The 17781-nt window shown below is 41.0% G+C and overlaps 1 protein-coding gene and 2 pseudogenes across 1 annotated transcript in view; 1 reads left to right on the top strand and 2 right to left on the bottom strand.

Annotated features, from left to right (window-relative positions):
* HEATR5A (HEAT repeat containing 5A) overlaps positions 1-9318 on the top strand; it is a 130717-nt gene extending 121399 nt beyond the window's left edge. Inside the window, exons 34-36 of the mRNA XM_003260726.2 lie at positions 5058-5212; positions 7017-7230; positions 7509-9318. Of these exons, the coding sequence (XP_003260774.2) occupies positions 5058-5212; positions 7017-7230; positions 7509-7816 (677 nt within the window). The 3' untranslated portion in view covers positions 7817-9318. The remainder of the gene's footprint in view (positions 1-5057; positions 5213-7016; positions 7231-7508) is intronic.
* Positions 9319-12781: 3463 nt separating this feature from the next.
* LOC100596275 lies at positions 12782-15122 on the bottom strand (annotated as a pseudogene).
* Positions 15123-15744: 622 nt separating this feature from the next.
* On the bottom strand, positions 15745-16145 carry LOC100599332 (annotated as a pseudogene).
* Between the last annotated feature and the right edge of the window lie 1636 nt (positions 16146-17781).

The raw sequence follows: 17781 nt of genomic DNA on the forward strand, positions 1-17781 counted from the left end.
GCTCCTATAAATTGCGGTAGGGTGTGATTATTACCTTAAGAATTTCCCAAAGGCAATAGTCTTAATTATCACTGCATTTCTAGTACAATAAAAAAAATTCTAACTGTTTTTTTTTAAAAAATGGGAGTAATTAGTACTGTTTAAGTGAAATCAGGCAGAGTGTCACAAGTAGGACTCTCTAAAAGTACTCACCGAGAGGGAGTTTGGGGAGCAAGAAGTTTATTAAGAAACAACATCTGTGAAGGGAAGAGGGGAAGGCAGTATTGGGCAAAAGAAGTCAAACTGTGACAGTTTCCCAACAAATCTCAGTAAATCTGTCTGAAGAGCTCTGGAGCCAGATTGCCCATCAGAGTGTCTTAACATATGACAGAAATGGCCTGGCCTTCAAATGTGGGCTGCTCCAGGAAGGATTTGATCTCAGGTAAGACAGCCATCTCTAGCTGAGACTGATCCGGAAGGAGCTGACCCCTTGATCACACTTCCCACAGCTGGGCAGCACATTCTCCCTTGAAGGGGGTCTCAGTGGTACATCTCTGTATCCACCACTAGAGGCTTCTCAGAAGAGTCAACATCTTAAAGGATTAGAAAGTTTTCTCCACATGGACATCATAGAATTCTCCACATGGACATCATAGAAATGGATTCTAGGAATCGCTTGAACACGGGAGGTGGAGATTGCCGTGTGAGCCAAGATCGCAACCTCTGCACTCCAACCTGGGCGACAGAGCGAGACTCTGTCTCAAAAAAAAAAAAAAAGAAAGAAAGAAAGAAATGGATTCTAGGTACAACAGTTTGACCAAAAACCTGGAGAATTAAATAGCTAAGGAAGGCAAGTAGAACAATGAGGGGGTGTGGGTTTGGATGGAAGAGTGTATAAGAGTGGTGAATGGTGATTAGTAGGGAAAGAAATGAAGTTGGATGGTACATGGGGCCAGATTATGGAGGGCTTGGCATGATTTGGACTGCCTTTATTAGGCATGTGGAATCATGAAACGTTTTGTTGTTGTTGTTGTTGTTGTTTTTGAGATGGAGTCTCACTCTGTTGCCCAGGCTGGAGTGCAATAGTGCAATCTCAGCTCACTGCAACTTCTACCTCCCAGGTTCAAGCGGTTCTCCTACCTCAGCCTCCTGAGTAGCTGGGATTACAGGTGCTCACCACCAGGCCTGGCTAATTTTTGTTTTTTTTGTATTTTTAGTAGAGACAGGGTTTCACCATGTTGGTCAGGCTGGTCTTGAACTCCTGACCTCGTGATCTGCCCGCCTCGGCCTCCCAAAGTGCTGGGATTACAGACATGAGCCATCATGCCCGGCCGAAAGGGTTTTTTGTTTTGTTTTGTTTTGTTTGAGACGGAGTTTTGCTCTTGTTGCCCAGACTGGAGTGCAATGGCGCGATCTTGGCTCACCACAACCTCTGCCTCCCAGGTTCAAGCAATTCTCCTGCCTCAGCCTCCCGAGTAGCTGGGATTACAGGCATGTGCCACAACGCCTGGCTAATTTTTTTTGTATTTTTCGTAGAGACGGGGTTTCTCCATGTTGGTCAGGCTGGTCTTGAACTCCTGACCTCAGATGATCCACCCACGTTGGCCTCCCAAAGTGCTGGGATTACAGGCATGAGCCACCGTGCCCGGCCATGAAAGGGTTTTAAAAAGGAAAGTAATGTGCTTGGATTTGCGATTCTAAAGGTTCGCTCTTGGCAGCAGTGTAAAGAAGAAAGTCAAACTGTGGGAGATAATAATAGTATGGACAAAAAGGAGTAAAATGATGAAAAGTAAAATGTTAAGCAGTTTTCAACAGAACTTACTGATAGTTTGATTTAGGAGTTGAAAGGGTAGGATGACTTGAACACTCAAATGTGATTAACAGAAATAACCAAGTGAGGGTTTTTAGGAGAAGATAGTGAGTTGATTTTGAAGTGCCTAGAGGATAGTCAAATGGAGCAGATGGGTAGAGGTATGGAATTCAAGAAAGTAGTCTGGGCTAGAGATACTTTCTGGACTATATATGTATTTGGGAGCTGTCAATGTAACCTATGGGACAATTGAAATCACTCAGCTTGAGTTTCTGGAGCAAGAAGAGGACCAAAATTAAGGTGAGAGGAGATTCAGAAGATAATGTAGTTACATAAGCCAATTTTTAATAAAGAGGGAGTGGTCAGCACTATAAAATACTGTAGAGAGGCCAAACAGTGTGGGGGAGAGAGCTCACAGTGTTGAGGCACAAATGAGAGGTGTAAGGAATGGAAAAGATCAAATATAGGCTTCACAGGAAGAAGAGAAATAGCTAAATGGAAAGTGTAAGGTCAAGGGATAACTTTTTTTTGAGATGACATTCAAGCATGAGTTCATACAGGGGAAAAAAAGCGGGTGGACATGGGGTTGGAGATAGAAGTATTAGAAAGGAAAGCAGCATCCCTGTCTAGGCAGAAGGAATAAAATTTACAGCACATTTGAAAGGATTGACCTCTGCCAATATGAGGAAAGAACAGCAGGTAAGGATGGAAAATAATATTATAGCTACAAGTTTTTATGTTGAGGGCTGGCCAGTGTGGCTCACTCCTGTAATCCCAGCACTTTGGGAGGCCTTGGTGAGAGGACCGCTTGAGGCCAGGAGTTCAAGACCAGTGTGGGCAACATAACAAGATACTGTCTCTACAAATAAGAATAATAATTCATGTTGAGGGTTATTATGAGCTTGCCTCTTTCATCTCACGCACAAAAAGATGGGTTTTGTTGTTGTTGTTGTTTTTGTTTTTGGATGTGTATCAGGGAATTAGGCTAGGACAGGATTTAGACTAGCTACTAAGAGAAATTAAGGAGTTGATCATGACAGGTTAAATGTTTCCTGCCCAACAAATTGCCTCAAAACTTAGTGGCTTAAAAGAGCAAACACATATTATATTATCTGACAGTTTCTATGGGTCCAGGATTAGGAGCAGTTTAGCTATGTGGTTCTAGCTTAGGTTCTCTCATGAAATTACTGTTAAGGTGTTGGCCAGGGCTGCAGCTGGAGGATTCATTTCCAAGATGACTCATTCGTATGGCTAGCTAAGCGAATTGTGCATCTATCCTAGGTAAAAGAGAGTAGGAATAAAGATATTTTAGAAGAAATGGTAAAAGGAACCCAGGAGAACTTTATCTTGCTGAGAATAAAGACATTTTTACTAAACAAATTAGCTGACTCTGTTGCAGTTTCAAGTTGCTATAGGTGGTTAAAAATAACTGCTGTAAGGGAAGCAGTATAGCATTATAGTTAACAGTACACGCTCTGTAATCAAACTTTCTGCCTTACTAATTGTGTGACTTGGACAAATGACTGAATTTCTGTTTCTCGTCCATAAAATGAGAGATATAAGAGTACCTACCTCATGATGCTTTTATGTTGATTAAATATTTAATGTATATAAAGTGCTTATAACAGTGCTACATGTTAACTTTAAATATTAACTGTGTACTTATTTTACCTCAAAATCATTCAGATGTCTTTTATAAAATAAATCCTATTCATCCATAAAATTTTGCTTTCACTGCTACTGTGCCTCTTGAGTATAGTCAACTCAGGTATTGTCTCCTCAAGGCTTTCTCTGATCACCCAGTATAGACTGTCCTGAGCTACTTTGAATGTTGTTTGTTTGTTTGTTTGTTTAAAGAGACAGGGACTTGCTGTGTTGCCCAGGCTGGAGTGCAGTGTCCATTCACAGGCACGATCATCGTGCACTGCAGCCTTGAACTCCTGGACTCAACCAGTCCTCCCACCTCAGTGTCTCAAGTAGCTAGGACTGTAGACACACAACACTGTTCCTGGTGTGATGTTTGTTTTGTTTTGTTTTTATTGAGACGGAGTCTCCCTGTGCAGCCCAGGCTGTAATGCAGTGGCGTAATCTTGGCTCACTGCAACCTCCGCCTCCCGATGTCAAGTGATTCTCCTGCCTCAGCTTCCCGAGTAGCTGGGATTACAGTCATGCGCCACCACATCTGGACAATTTTTGTATTTTTGTTAAAGACCAGGCTTCACCATGTTGGCCAGGCTGGTCTTGAACCCCTGACCTCAAGTGATCCGCCTGCCTCAGCCTCCCAAAGTGCTGGGATTACAGGCCACTGCGCCCAGCCAGCTTTTTAGTATATTTGTATATGCTTAGACCTTATCACTAGCTTGAAGTCTTTGCTTCTCAGTTTATAGTGTATCTTCTCTACAAGATGTATTCTCTGTGCCTAAAAGAGGGCTGGCACACAGTGTTTCTTAAGTACTTGTTGAATGAATGTGACCGAAACTACTACATATGTATGTCATTTCTTCATAAGTATCAACCCATTCTTAAACAATTTAAATATTTGAATTTGCTACACCTTTTCTTTTTGAGTAACGGTGATTTTTTTTCCACAGCAGTTTCATTAAAATTATTTAATGAGAGTATGACTGGAAAATAAAGGTAGATTACTTCTAATAGAAAATTCCTTCAAATGATTGTGATCTACACAGCTGTTTTCAGGTTTTTCTCTACTCTTGAGAAATCATATTTGTAAAGTGCTAAGGTATTTTCACTTGATACATGTATTATAAAAATACTTTAACAAAGAGAAAATAATTGTGCAAGCATTTCTGTGTTGCTTCACAGTAAAAATAATTAACATGATAAGTAGCATATACTGAGCATCATGTGTAGCATACTATTCTAAATGTTTCACGTGGATTAACTCATTTAATCTTCCCAACCCTATCAATGTGAGTACTGTTGTTATTCCCATTTTATGGATGAGAAAACTGAAGATGGAGTTAGATGTCCAAAGTCACACAACTAATAAATATATATTCCTAGTAAATGTATGTATTTATTTACTGATGGCTTAACCTTTAAAGATTGTAATTACTTTGGTAGTTCTTAGCTCTAGAATTACTTATAATGCACATCTTAAAATGTACATTTGCCAGGGTTCTTAGTCAGCGTTCATTGTCTGTATCTGTTGTGTACACCAAACTGTTACTACCAAACTGAAGACAGCTTCACACAGGTATATAAAGCAGTAAATATGATCTGTTTCTAATAGAGCATTTCTCTTTAGTGGATGAAACACACCAAGAACTTGATGAAGTCAGTCTGCTTACTGCTATCACAGTGTTTATTTTGTCTACCAGTCCAAAAGTAACTACCATCCCATGCCTCCAGAAGCGCTGTATTGATAAATTTAAAGCTACTCTTGAGATAAAAGATCCTGTGGTAAGTGTCTTTTAGCAGAAAGATGTATGTAATAGGACAATGGCTAGGCTTTTACAAAATTTTCTGTGTGATTTTGTTGGCTCCAATAGGAAGTATTAGACTACAAATTTTGTATTTTTAGATTTAAGATTAATTTCTATTTCAGGAGTGACAAAGCCAAGTAACAGTAGTCTTGTTCTTCAGCCCTAAGGGTAGAGCATAGTGGCAGAAGAGGAAATGTTAAGAAACTGAATTTGAAATGGAGGAATCTTAAGATTGATGTAGCACTAGAACTTTGTAAGGGACTTTTATAAGATACTTTGTAGCATATTATAGTGGATTTTATTTAAAAAAAAAAAAAAAAAAGAAAGGGAGGCCAGGCACTGTGGCTCATGCCTGTAATTCCATCCAGCACTTTGGGAGGACGCGGTGGGCAGATTGCTTGAGGCCAGAAGTCCGAGAGCAGCCTGGGCAGCGTGGTGAGAATGCATCTCTACAAAAAATACAAAAATTAGCCTGGTGTGGGGGAGCAGGCCTGTAGTCCCAGCTGCTCTGGGGGACTGAGGCAGGAGGATCACTCGAGCCTGGGACCTTGAGGCTGTAATGAGTCTCGATCATGCCACTGCACCGCAGCCTGGATGACAGAGCCAGACACTGTCTCAAAAAAAGACTCCAGCACATACCTTCAGTAATATGAATGTGAAATAACAGGACCCATTCCAAAAGCAATACACACAAATTTAACCCATTCCTTTATGTCCCCTTCATTTGCTTGAGTAATGTCCTATTTTTTATGTGCCTCTAGGTGAGTTCATAGCCAATGATCACACATATATCTACTCCTGAAGATACAGGAACCAGATTTTCTCTCAGAAAAAATAATTATTAAAATACCATTACAGTTAACTCAATAAAAGTTTATTTATATCTTCGATGTATAGTCATTTCCTTTTATCCTCTGTCCTGTTGCCTGCTGCCTGCAGCAGCTTTGTATAGCAGTCTCCATCGGGACTCTGATGCCTGATGACACATTAGTATGGTCCAGACGTTCCTTGAAACACTCAGACCATGACATTTGAACATCAAATACATCATTTTTGTCTAAAACATTTTCTGAAATCAACAAAATATCTTTCAAGGTTGTATGTGTTTTTTTGTTTTGTTTTGTTTTGCTTTCTACCCATAAAAATGTTAAAGGAGGAGGCTGGGCGCGGTGGCTCATGTCTGTAATCCCAGCACTTCGGGAGGCCAAGGCAGGTGGATCACTTGAGGTCAGGAGTTCAAGACCAGCCTGACCAATGAGATGAAACCCCATCTCTACTAAAAATACAAAAAATTAGCTGGGTGTGGAGGTGCACGCCTGTAGTCCCAGCGACTCGGGAGGTTGAAACAGGAGAATCGCTTGAACGCAGGAGGCAAAGGTTGCAGTGAGCTGAGATCGCACCATTGCACTCCAGCCTGGGCAACAGAGCAAGACTCTGTCTCAAAAAAAAAAAAAAAGTTACAGGAGGGGTTTTGGTGGTGTTTTTGTTTTTTACGTTATAGAGAAAGACATGAGGGTGGAAATGGGAATTAGAGAAAAGAAGAAAAATTAACCACTCAGTTTTGCTTCCCTGTTTACCTATATGCCTCTTTCCCATTCCAAACTGTCACAACCACTGTTAGCATAGACGTTTGATCACCTGTTGGCCCTTGGACTTAGAAAATTAAAGATAAATTAGAAATAAATTTAAATACCTTCACTACTTTAAAAAGCAAAGAGTCCTCAGGGACTTTTTAAAAATTTATTTATAGTATTTGCTATTCTTTTCTCTTACCTTATTAGGTACAAATTAAGACCTACCAGCTCCTACATTCCATCTTTCAGTATCCAAATCCAGCTGTTTCCTACCCATACATTTACTCTTTAGCGTCCTGTATCATGGAAAAACTACAGGAAATAGACAAGAGAAAACCTGAAAACACTGCTGAGCTTCAGATCTTCCAAGAAGGCATCAAGGTCTTAGAAACACTGGTTACTGTTGCTGAAGAACACCATCGTAAGTGTCAGCACTAAATTCATACTCAGTCTCTACAGAAATCAGAATTTTACTGTTATTTAAATTGCAAAACATTCAGTCACATTATATCTGTATTTCACATTCATTGAAAGGTGGTATGTTAATCTCAAGTATTGATATTATTTAGTATTAATTTAGAAGAGATTGGACGAATTGTTTTCTTTAGTGGGGAAAAATGTATACAGATCAAGTGCATTTGCAGCCTTATGTCAGGAACATTTATGTCCCTGAACTTATATTATTTGTGTACTTTCTAGGCTCTCAGCTGGTGGCCTGTCTTTTGCCCATCCTCATTTCCTTCCTTTTGGATGAAAATGCTCTGGGATCAGCAACTTCCATAATGAGAAATTTACATGACTTTGCTCTACAAAATCTCATGCAGATTGGACCTCAGTATTCAACTGTTTTTAAAAGTTTAGTGGCTTCTTCTCCAGCCCTAAAAGCCCGCCTTGAGGCCGCTATAAAGGGCAATCAGGAAAGTGTCAAAGTCAAGATACCAACATCTAAATATACTAAGAGTCCTGGAAAAAACTCAAGTATCCAATTAAAGACCAGCTTCCTCTGATGTTATTTTTTTTGGAATAGTAAGCACCTTAATATAATACTTGATCATTTCCTTTGGTGACAAAAGGGACATTTTAGACACAAGTGCCCTTGGAGGTCTAGTTGATTGTTTTACCTGAAATAGCTGTGACTCTTCAAAGTAACAGCATACTTAACATTTTTTTGTGTGTGCGTGGGGTTTGTGTTTTGTTTTTTTTTCTATTTAAAAAGACAACGGAGCTAACTTACCAGGAATTTTAAGAAAGTGCTAAAGAAGTAAACTTACTAAACAATCCACTGCTTTAAAAATGAAATGAATTTCTTCTAACCATCCATACACATGCGGTATACTTAATACTGTGACAGGTATAAATATGATTCTAGTGTAAATTATCTGCACTAATATTGTATCCCAATTGCTGATTTAAAATTCTGCTTTGGCCAGACACAGTGGCTTACCCCTGTAATTCCAGCACTTTGGAAGGCCAAGGTGGGCGGATCACGAGATCAGGAGTTTGAGACCAGCCTGACCAACATGGTGAAACCGTCTCTACTAAAAATACAAAAATTAGCCAGGTGTAGTGGCGCACACCCATAATCCCAGCTACTCAGGAGGCTGAGGCGGGAAAATCGCTTGAACCTGGCAGGCAGAGGTTGCAGTGAGCCAAGATTGTGCCACTGCACTCCAGCCTGGGCAACAGAGTGAGACTCCATCTAAAAAAAAAAAAATTCTGCCTTATTCAGTAATTGTATTAAACTTTCTCTGATTTCTCCAAGAAGATAAAATGATTGGAGAGCTATTTAGGAAACCTGGTGTAGGATTATCCAGTATACAATAGTACAGATTACTTACAGCCTTACAGTGTGACATAAGATTTGATATCTATATCATGGTTTTCCACCATCTTTTGGTTTAGTTTATATTGGGTTCAGAAAATGGAAGTTTTACTCATTTTAAATAGAATAAGGCATCTCCACTGTTTTTCAAATGGATTTTTCTGTTTACCTCTGTTCTTACCAATTTTGTTCATTTTCATTTGTGGCAAACATTTGTATCAATGAGTTTTAACATAGGTTCATATCTACATTGTATTTAGATCAACTATGGGTTTATATAAACGCCAAATTTAGTACAACAAATTTAGGTCATCAGGTGAATACAAGTATTTTTTTTAACATGAAACATATTTTATTATAGAAAAAAGATTAATGATAAAGTCATATTGGTTGAGAAATATTTTTTAACTGTGTTCATGATTGTTGATTCTCCTTCTACTTCAGTGTTACACTGTGTGAATCAAGCACTATGTCCAAACAGCATTTCCCTGTTAAAAATCACAAACCGAAGTGATAGAGGCATGTCAGAATTGAGAAGACATTTTGAAGCAAGAGCAATGTGATGTACCTATTTTATTATGTTTGTATATGAATACTATTATAAATTGTTCAGTGAAACATTTGACAAACTCTAACACTACAATCGTTTTTTCTAAATTACATAAATAAAGCTAATTTTCATTATCATTCTTGTATTTTTAAATTATTTTACCAACAAAAGATGGCAGGTTGGTTTCTCTCAAATGGATTCCAGAAAATCAACCTTTTTTCTCAGAAGAGCCCTTTCTTTGGAGCATTATTTGTGATGGTTTAGGTTCTCTGTCTCTTCCTAAGTGTCTGTAGGCATTGAGTGTATATTTCTTACTGTTCCCTTTACCTAAAATGTCCTTTTCTCTCCTGTCTTCTGTCTGGTGATTGCCCACTCCTTTCAGGCCTGGCTTAAATATCACCTTTCCTTGGTAACTCTCCTTAACACTTCTTAACTTCCTCTTACACCAATTTAACTGCTTCCTCATCTGTGTTTCCATAGTGCTTAATACATTCTTGTATGCATAAAAAATCACATTGCAATTTGTGGTTTGTTTGTTTGTTTGTTCAAGCCAAGGTCTTGTTCTGTTGTCCAGGCTGGAATGCAATGGTGTGAACACAGCTCAGTGCAGCCTTGACCTACTACGCTCAAGTGATCCTCCTGCCTCAGCCCCCCAAGTAGCAGGAATTACAGATGTGTGCCTCTAAGCCTAATTTAAAAATTTTTTTGTAGATATGAGGTCTCACTCATGTTGCCCAGTCTGGTCTCAAACTCCTGAGCTCAAGCTGTCCTCCCACCTTGGCCTCCCAAAGTGCTAGGATTACAGGTGTGAGCCACCACACCTAGCCTACATTGCGTTTTAATATTATCTTGTCTCCCTCTTAGACAGTACCGCTTCAGAGGGAGAAATTATGTCTTCTATAACTTGGCTCACTTAATAGCTATTGAATTGCACTGGTACAGGATGGATGAGGACTCATAACTTCTTTGCCAGGGCAAATGCTGAACTAGGTTGTTCTCAGGATGTAACTAATTAATTTGACTTAGGGATTTTAAAAAAGCGTTTTGTCTGTTTTAGCTGTTTCATTTAGTTTGCTCTTACACATTAAGATTTCTACTCAGTAGCCTAGTATCCTGAATTACTTGGATTAAAGGTGCTTATATGAATGTCAGTAATTAGGGAAAAAAAACTCTTATGTCCAGTGTAATGGAATTAGGAAATTTGAGCTATTCTTAAATGTATCTCCTTAAGTCACCTTATTTAATACAACCCTGAACTATTAAATGTATCTTTACTGATAATGAAATTAAGGCTTAACAGCTAGGATCGAACCCATCTTTCTGATCCCAGGCATTCATGCTGGAGACAGAAAAACTGGCAATCCCGATTCCATCAAGGTATAGCTTCTCTCCTCTTCCAGCACTCCGGGCTCCCTCAGGAGCCTTCCTCACTCTCTGTTGAAGATATTTTCAATTACATTTCTCCAAATTACAACTAAAAAGTCTTTGGCTAATACAGTAGGGGAAGAAGTTTTTTTTTAATTATTTCCTACAGTTTCTTCTTTTTTTTTTTTTTTTTTTTTTTGAGACGGAGTTTCTCTCTTGTTGCCCAGGCTGGAGTGCAATGGCGTGATCTCAGCCCACCGCAACCTCCGCCTCCCGGTTTCAAGTGATTCTCCTGCCTCAGCCTTCCCAAGTAGCTGGGATTACAGGCATGCGCCACCACATCTGGCTAATTTTGTATTTTTAGTGGAGACAGGGTTTGTCCATGTTGGTCAGGCTGGTTTCGAACTCCTGACCTCAGGTGATCCGCCCGCCTCGGCCTCCCAAAGTGCTGGGATTACAGGCGTGAGCCATTGCACCTGGCCTGTCCTCTAGTTTCTGTGGGAATAGATTATATGCTTAGATATTAATGAGTCTAGTTGTAATAAAGCAGTTGCATATTAATTAGCTTGGTAACTTTACAAATTAAAAATGTTGATTAGCAACTTGGATGAAACCATCAAAATGGTATAATATTTGTCTTGGGCTTTATTTTTTTTCTAAGAGGAGAAATAGAGACAAAGCTACTAATTAAGTCATTCTATTTAGCCCATTGCTTAAAAACGTATGTGAAATAACACTGGATATAACAGATTTCTGTTAATAAAATATTGAGTCTAAATTTTATATAAAACAAATTTCACCGTCAACTTAAGGGAACATTAAGGCCCTTGAAAAGATATAAGTAACTACTGTAAAAGAGGTATGATGGTGAGGTTTGGGCTTAAAATGTATTTATTTAAAAAAAAAGTTGGCCAGGCACGGTGGCTCACGCCTATAATCCCAGCACTTTGGGAGGCCGAGGCGGGTGGATCACGAGGTCAGGAGATCAAGACCATCCTGGCTAACACAGTGAAACCCCATCTTTACTAAAAATACAAAAAATTCGCCGGGCATGGTGGCGGGTGCCTGTGATTCCAGCTACTTGGGAGGCTGAGGCAGGAGAATTGCTTGAACCCAGGAGGCGGAGGTTGCATTGAGCCAAGATTGCGCCATTGCACTCCAGCCTGGGTGACAGAGCGAGACTCTGTCTCAAAAAAAAAAAAAAAGAAGTTATGAGTATAGCGCTAAGGGAGCCCAGAGAAGGAAACCGGAGCTTCCAAGATCAACTTTATGGAAAGTATCATATGATACAGGCCGAGAGAATAGCACTTGATACATAACTCAAGTGTATGTACATACATAACTCAAGAGTACTTTTTTAACCAATATTTAAAACTTTATGATATATAATCCCAAAATTATGGCCCATTATTAGATAAAATGCTGAAATATACTCATAACTACAGAATTAATGTACCACATATTTCCCCAAAACTTTGTTTTGTTTTTTGTCTGTTTTCTGAGATGGAGTCTTGCTCTGTCGCCCAGGCTAGAATGCAGTGGCGTGATCTCGGCTCACTTCAACTTCCACCTGTCAGGTTCAAGCAATTCTCCTGCCTCAGCCTCCCAAGTGGCTAGGATTACAGGCGTGCCCCACCATGCCTGGCTAATTTTTGTAATTTTTTTTTAAATAGAGATAGTGTTTCACTGTGTTGGCCAAGCTGGTCTCAAACTCCTGACCTTAAGTGATCTGCTGGCCACGGCCTCCCAAAGTGCCAAGATTACAGGGTTGAGCCACCACACCCAGCCTGGGCTACTTTTTATGGTATTAGGAATAAAAAAGAGAAAATGGAAACTGTTTTACCCCAGTGGAACAAGAAAGGGAAGATTCTGGCTTTTTGTATTTGGGGTTTTTTTGTTTTTATTTTTAAAAAGGCAGCCTGTTTCTTTCATGAACCATATTCTGTTTCTTTCATGCTTCAGAAGTAATCAGTTATGCCTGCAGCACTGGACAAATCAATGGTATAAGCATCCATCTCAGATGTGATAACTTCAGAATCCAAGAGAAGAATCATCCCAAGGGCTGGACACAGTGGCTCACACTTGTAATCCCAGCAATTTGGGAGGCCAAGGCAAGAGGATCTCTTGAGCTGAGGAGTTCGAAGTCACAGTAAGCTATAATTGTGCCACTGCACTGCAGCCTGAGCCATCAAGTGAGACCCTATCTTAAAAACATACATAATTTTTTAAGAAGAATCATTCTAGGCCCAAGTCATATCCTCCATGATGACATATACCATATTTTCTCTGATCTGTATTCCAGTAATAGGGAGTAGGGTCAATCCCTTCCTTTTTATAACCTGCAGGCATTTCTTCATTATCCCAGATATGCATTGATCCTCCCACAGTCTCACCAACATTCAGCATCAACACACGGACAGATTCAGTAAGACAGGAATGCTCAGGATGTCACTGCATATAGAAGGACTTGATCACAGGAAATCAACACAGCAGGATTGGTTCATTAATGGTGTTGTCATCAGTCTCAGGAGCTTTTGGGATTTTTTCTCCAAATTCCTAGGAAGTTCCATATCTTTTTTTTATATTGTGTTTTAGCCACACCATAGCATCTGTTTAAAAGGCCGTTTGGTGGGCTTAAAGTAAGGGTTCAGGTTATATATTCATTGCCAGTGACTTCAAGACTACCACATCACAAACCAAGCCCTCCAGTCAGTTCACGAGGTCCTCAAAGTTCAGGAAACGGCACCCAGCTTCCACATGAGTGTATTCAGCCAAGTGCCTTCAAATTCTAAATGCTCTGCCCTGTATGACTGTGCAATACAAAAAAACATCTGCGGCTGGAATGCATGTCTCCTGGTACCACTAAGAGAACTGAGTCAAAAATGTCTCTTCGTTGGGCTGGGCACAGTGGCTCACTCCTGTAATCCCAGCACTTTGGGAGGCCGAGGCAGGTGGATCACTTGAGGTCAGGAGTTTCAGATTGGTAACCACAGAAGGCAGAGAAACTCTAGGCAGACAACAGCAGGTTCCTGATGAAGCCCCACCCTCAAGTGGAAAAGCCACAGCCCAAAGTGAGAACTTCTATCCCTGTTTTCCCACTCAAATGTTGTCTTTTCCTAAACCACCCATGGTCCACCCCCCATCCTGCGCCTATAAATACCCCAGACTCAGCTGGCAGAGAGGAGAAGCAGCTGGACGTAGGAGACTACAGCTGGACATCGGAGAGAAGTGGCTTAACTTCAGAGTAACAGCTTGGTGACATAACTTTGAAGAAGAATCCAGCCAAAGACAGCCAGACTTCAGGGGAAGATTACCTACCCCCATCCCCTTTTATCTCCCCTTCCCACTGAGAGCCACTTCATCAGCAATAAAATCCCCCACACTTACCATTCTTCAATTTGTTTGTGTGACCTCATTTTTCCTGGATGCTGGACAAGAGCTTGGGAGCCACAAGTGCGGAAACCAAAGGGCCCACGGACCTGTTAACACCTGAGCTGTCCATGGACAGCAGAGCTAAAAGAGCACTGTAACATGCCCTCTGGGGCTCCAAGGGTTGTGGGCACCACCTCCCCAGTCACTGCTATGGGGCCTCAAAAGCGCTCACCCCAGCTCCTGCACGCACTCACCTGTGCACTCCCTCCCACATGGGGTAGAACGCAGCAGTTCCAAGTGAGTGGAGTTTGCTCCTGCTGGCACCAAAGTGAACAGCAGGTTCCAGCACTCGTGCACTCCGGTTCCCACCTTGTTCACTCACATGCTCCCTCCCACGAGGAGTCGAGAGCTACAGGCTGAGTAAATGAGGCACCCCTGTTGCCAGTCCTGCGAAGGGGTCAGGGAAATATCCTGCTTCAAGACCAGCCTGGAAAACATGGCAAAACCGCGTCACTACTAAAAACACAAAAATGAGCCAGGCGTAGTGGCACATGCCTGTAATCCCCATTACTTGGGAGGCTGAAGCACAAGAATCGCTTGAAACTGAGGCCGAGATCGCGCCACCACACTACAGCCTGGGTGACAAAGCAAGACACTGTCTCTCAAAAAAAAAAAAGAAGTCTCTTCCCCCAAATAGTCAAGTTTGAAGAGTGTAACACCAGCCTGGGTAACATAGTGAGACCTGGTCTCTACTGAAAAAAGAAAATCTGCCAGGCATGGTGGTGCATGCCTGTAGTCCAAGCTACTTAGAAAGCTGAGGCAGGAGAATGACTTGAACCTGGGAGATGGAGGCTGCAGTGAGCCATGATTGCACCAGTGCATGCCAGCCTGGGTGACAGAGTGAGACCCTGTCTTAAAAATAAAACAAACAAAAAAAGTGTAGCACCACCTTTTGCTGGTATTTGCCCTATTTTTGGAGGAGTAACGTCACAGTACCCCCATCAAAGAAGTGATCTATAAAGCACCTGGTGGCCATGGATCGTGCTTTTCAGAGTTTGAACATGTTTTCTCCGAAGATCATCATGTGTCTGTTGATCTGGATGTCAACAACAATCAAGAGTCTTGTAACATTAATTTTAAGAAAAGAATTACTTTTTTTGCAGTATCCTAAAGTATTCCCTTTATTATAATACAAGATTTTCATTACAAGGGAAAAAATTCAGCCCTCAAACTACTGAACTATTAAAAAACCCACTAAACTATGATAATGTTAATGCAAAATTGAAAATATTTGAGATAACTGTATACTCTTAAAAAAAAGTACAACACTAAAATGTTGTCATTTTGGCCAGGCATGGTGGCTTACGCCTTTAATGCCAGCACTTTGGGGGGCCTAGGCAGGCCAATCACTTGAGGCCAGGAGTTTGAGACCAGCCTGGCCAACGTGGTGAAACCTTGTTTCTACTAAAAAAATAAAAACTAGCCAGGTGTGGTGGCAGGCACCTGTAATCCCAGCTACTCGGGAGGCTGAGGCAGGTGAATTGCTTGAACCTGGGAGGCGGAAGTTGCAGTGAGCCAAGATCGCACCACTGCACTCCAGCCTAGGCAACAGAGTAAGACTCAGTCTCAAAAAAAACAAAAAACAAAACAAACAAAAAGTGTCATTTCTGGTGGTTTAATGATTGCCTTGCATTCTGTCATTTCTGGTGGTTTAATGATTTTCTATATGTATCTTTCCAGAGCCCATTACTATTTATAACTGTAAAGTCAAGGTAATTATTTTTTTTTTAATTCACATTGACTTTATTGACTGCTGAAGTTCAATCTCATTCATCTTCCAGGCTTCTCTAATACTGTCTTTCTGAGGCTTTTCTACGGTAGACATCATAGAAGGTCTCCTGGCCCACGCGCACTTTAATCATGATCCACTCCATCGTTCCTCCCAGGACAAAAAAGAAGGGCAGGAACCGGTAGATGCCAAATCGCTGCTTCCCGGGCACCCGCTGCAGAATCCGTCTCACCTGGGCCCTGGTGAACACGCTCGACCGAGGTCGTGGAGAGGGATATGGCGGAACTAGGCACTGGATCGCCCGGACGCAGCCGAGGCCGCCCCGCCCGTTCTCGCCGTGTATGGCGACCTGGGCGACTAGTGAGCGCTGTCCTCCGCCACTGTCTGGTAAGCGCATGAGTCAAGTCAAGGTAATTATATATATTGCATCTTCTCCATCAATTGAATATACTTTCCTCTTTACAAATAATTTGTTAGCTCTTTTTTTTTCTTTTTATTTTTTTTGAGACAGCGTCTCACGCTGTTATCCAGGCTAGAGTGCAGTGGTGTAATCTTGGCTCACTGCAACCTCAGCCTCCTGAGTTCAAGTAATTCTGCCTCAGCCTCCCAAGTAGCTGGGTTTACAGGTGCCCATCACCACGCCTGGCTAATTTTTGTATTTTTAGTAGAGATGGGGTTTCACCATGTTGGCCAGGCTGGTCTTGAACTGCTGACCTCAAGTGATCCACCAGCCTAGGCCTCCCAAAGTCCTAGGATCACAGGCATGAGCCACCGCACCCAGCCTAATTTGTTAACTCTTGCAAGACCTCAATTATTCAGGAGAAATTATCTCTGTTTGCTAGAAATATAGTTATCTAATGGCTGGCTGGCTGGCAGTGATCAATTAATAAATTATACCCATGTCGGCCTATCTGTTTACCAGCCTATTTAATTGATGTCTGGGCTTGTTAGCTTTGAGGAAATTTTGTATTGTGACATAGAACTGGAACATATCCAGTATAGACCACAAATACAATCCAGGTTGCATAAATCGAAAAATGTAGCTTCCTTTAATTGCTTTTCTCTTTTGTTAGGACTCCTGCGCTATCAAATGAGGCATTATAAAATTATGATTCCACAGTCTACTTGAGGAAAATTCCTATGTCCACATATCATCCTTTAAGTAGAGAGTGTATTTCAAAAAAATTAACATTTTTAAAATGATTCTTACTATTCCAAGTATTCTGTATTTTTTGAAATAATAAGAAGTCATAGGCTGGGCATGGTGGCTCACGCCTGTAATCCCAACACTTTGGGAGGCCAAGGTGGGTGTATTACTTGAGGCCAAGGGTTTAAGACCAGCCTGGCCAACATGGTGAAACTCTGTCTCTACCAAAAAAATACAAAAATTAGCCAGGCGAGGTGGTGCATGCCTGTAGTCCCAGCTACTCAGGAGGCTGAGGCAGGAGCATCGCTTGAACCTGGGAGGTGGAGGTTGCAGTGAGCTGAGATCGCACCACTGGGAGACAGAGCAAGACTCTGTGTCAAAAAAATGAAAACATAAAAATGAAAAAAGAGGTCATTGCTGCCAATGAAAAAGTGGTGTTGACAATGTTTTTGCTTAACTGGATCAAAATTTAATCTTTTTCCTGGAAAAATACCTACAGGCCAAAAAACTTTATAAGCAGAAAAATAGACACAGACACAGAAACACACACACATATCAGAAATAGCAGACTGCTTTATAAAATATTCCAAGAAAGAACAAAACAAATGAGGTTTTTTAACAGCAAAGTATGCCAGTGACACAGCAAAAGCAGCTTTGCTAGTGCTATTATTGGAGGAAGTACAAGTGGCCCCAGAAAGAAAACGTGCATGTGCAACCAAAACTGATGGTCTAGGCTGAACAGTGAAGTCTATAAATACCACTGTTTTCTCTGTTAATTACTTCTTTCTTGGGAAGGTTTTGGGCCTTCTATTTTATATTCAAATGCAGGAGGAGTGCTCACCACTCTCTGAATTGCCAGGGTAACTGGGCTTCCCACATCCTTTCCCTCTCTAGTGGTGTCAAGTACTAGAAACACATCATCTAGAT

This window comes from Nomascus leucogenys, chromosome 22a, assembly GCF_006542625.1.
Source record: "Nomascus leucogenys isolate Asia chromosome 22a, Asia_NLE_v1, whole genome shotgun sequence".
NCBI lineage: Eukaryota > Metazoa > Chordata > Mammalia > Primates > Hylobatidae > Nomascus > Nomascus leucogenys.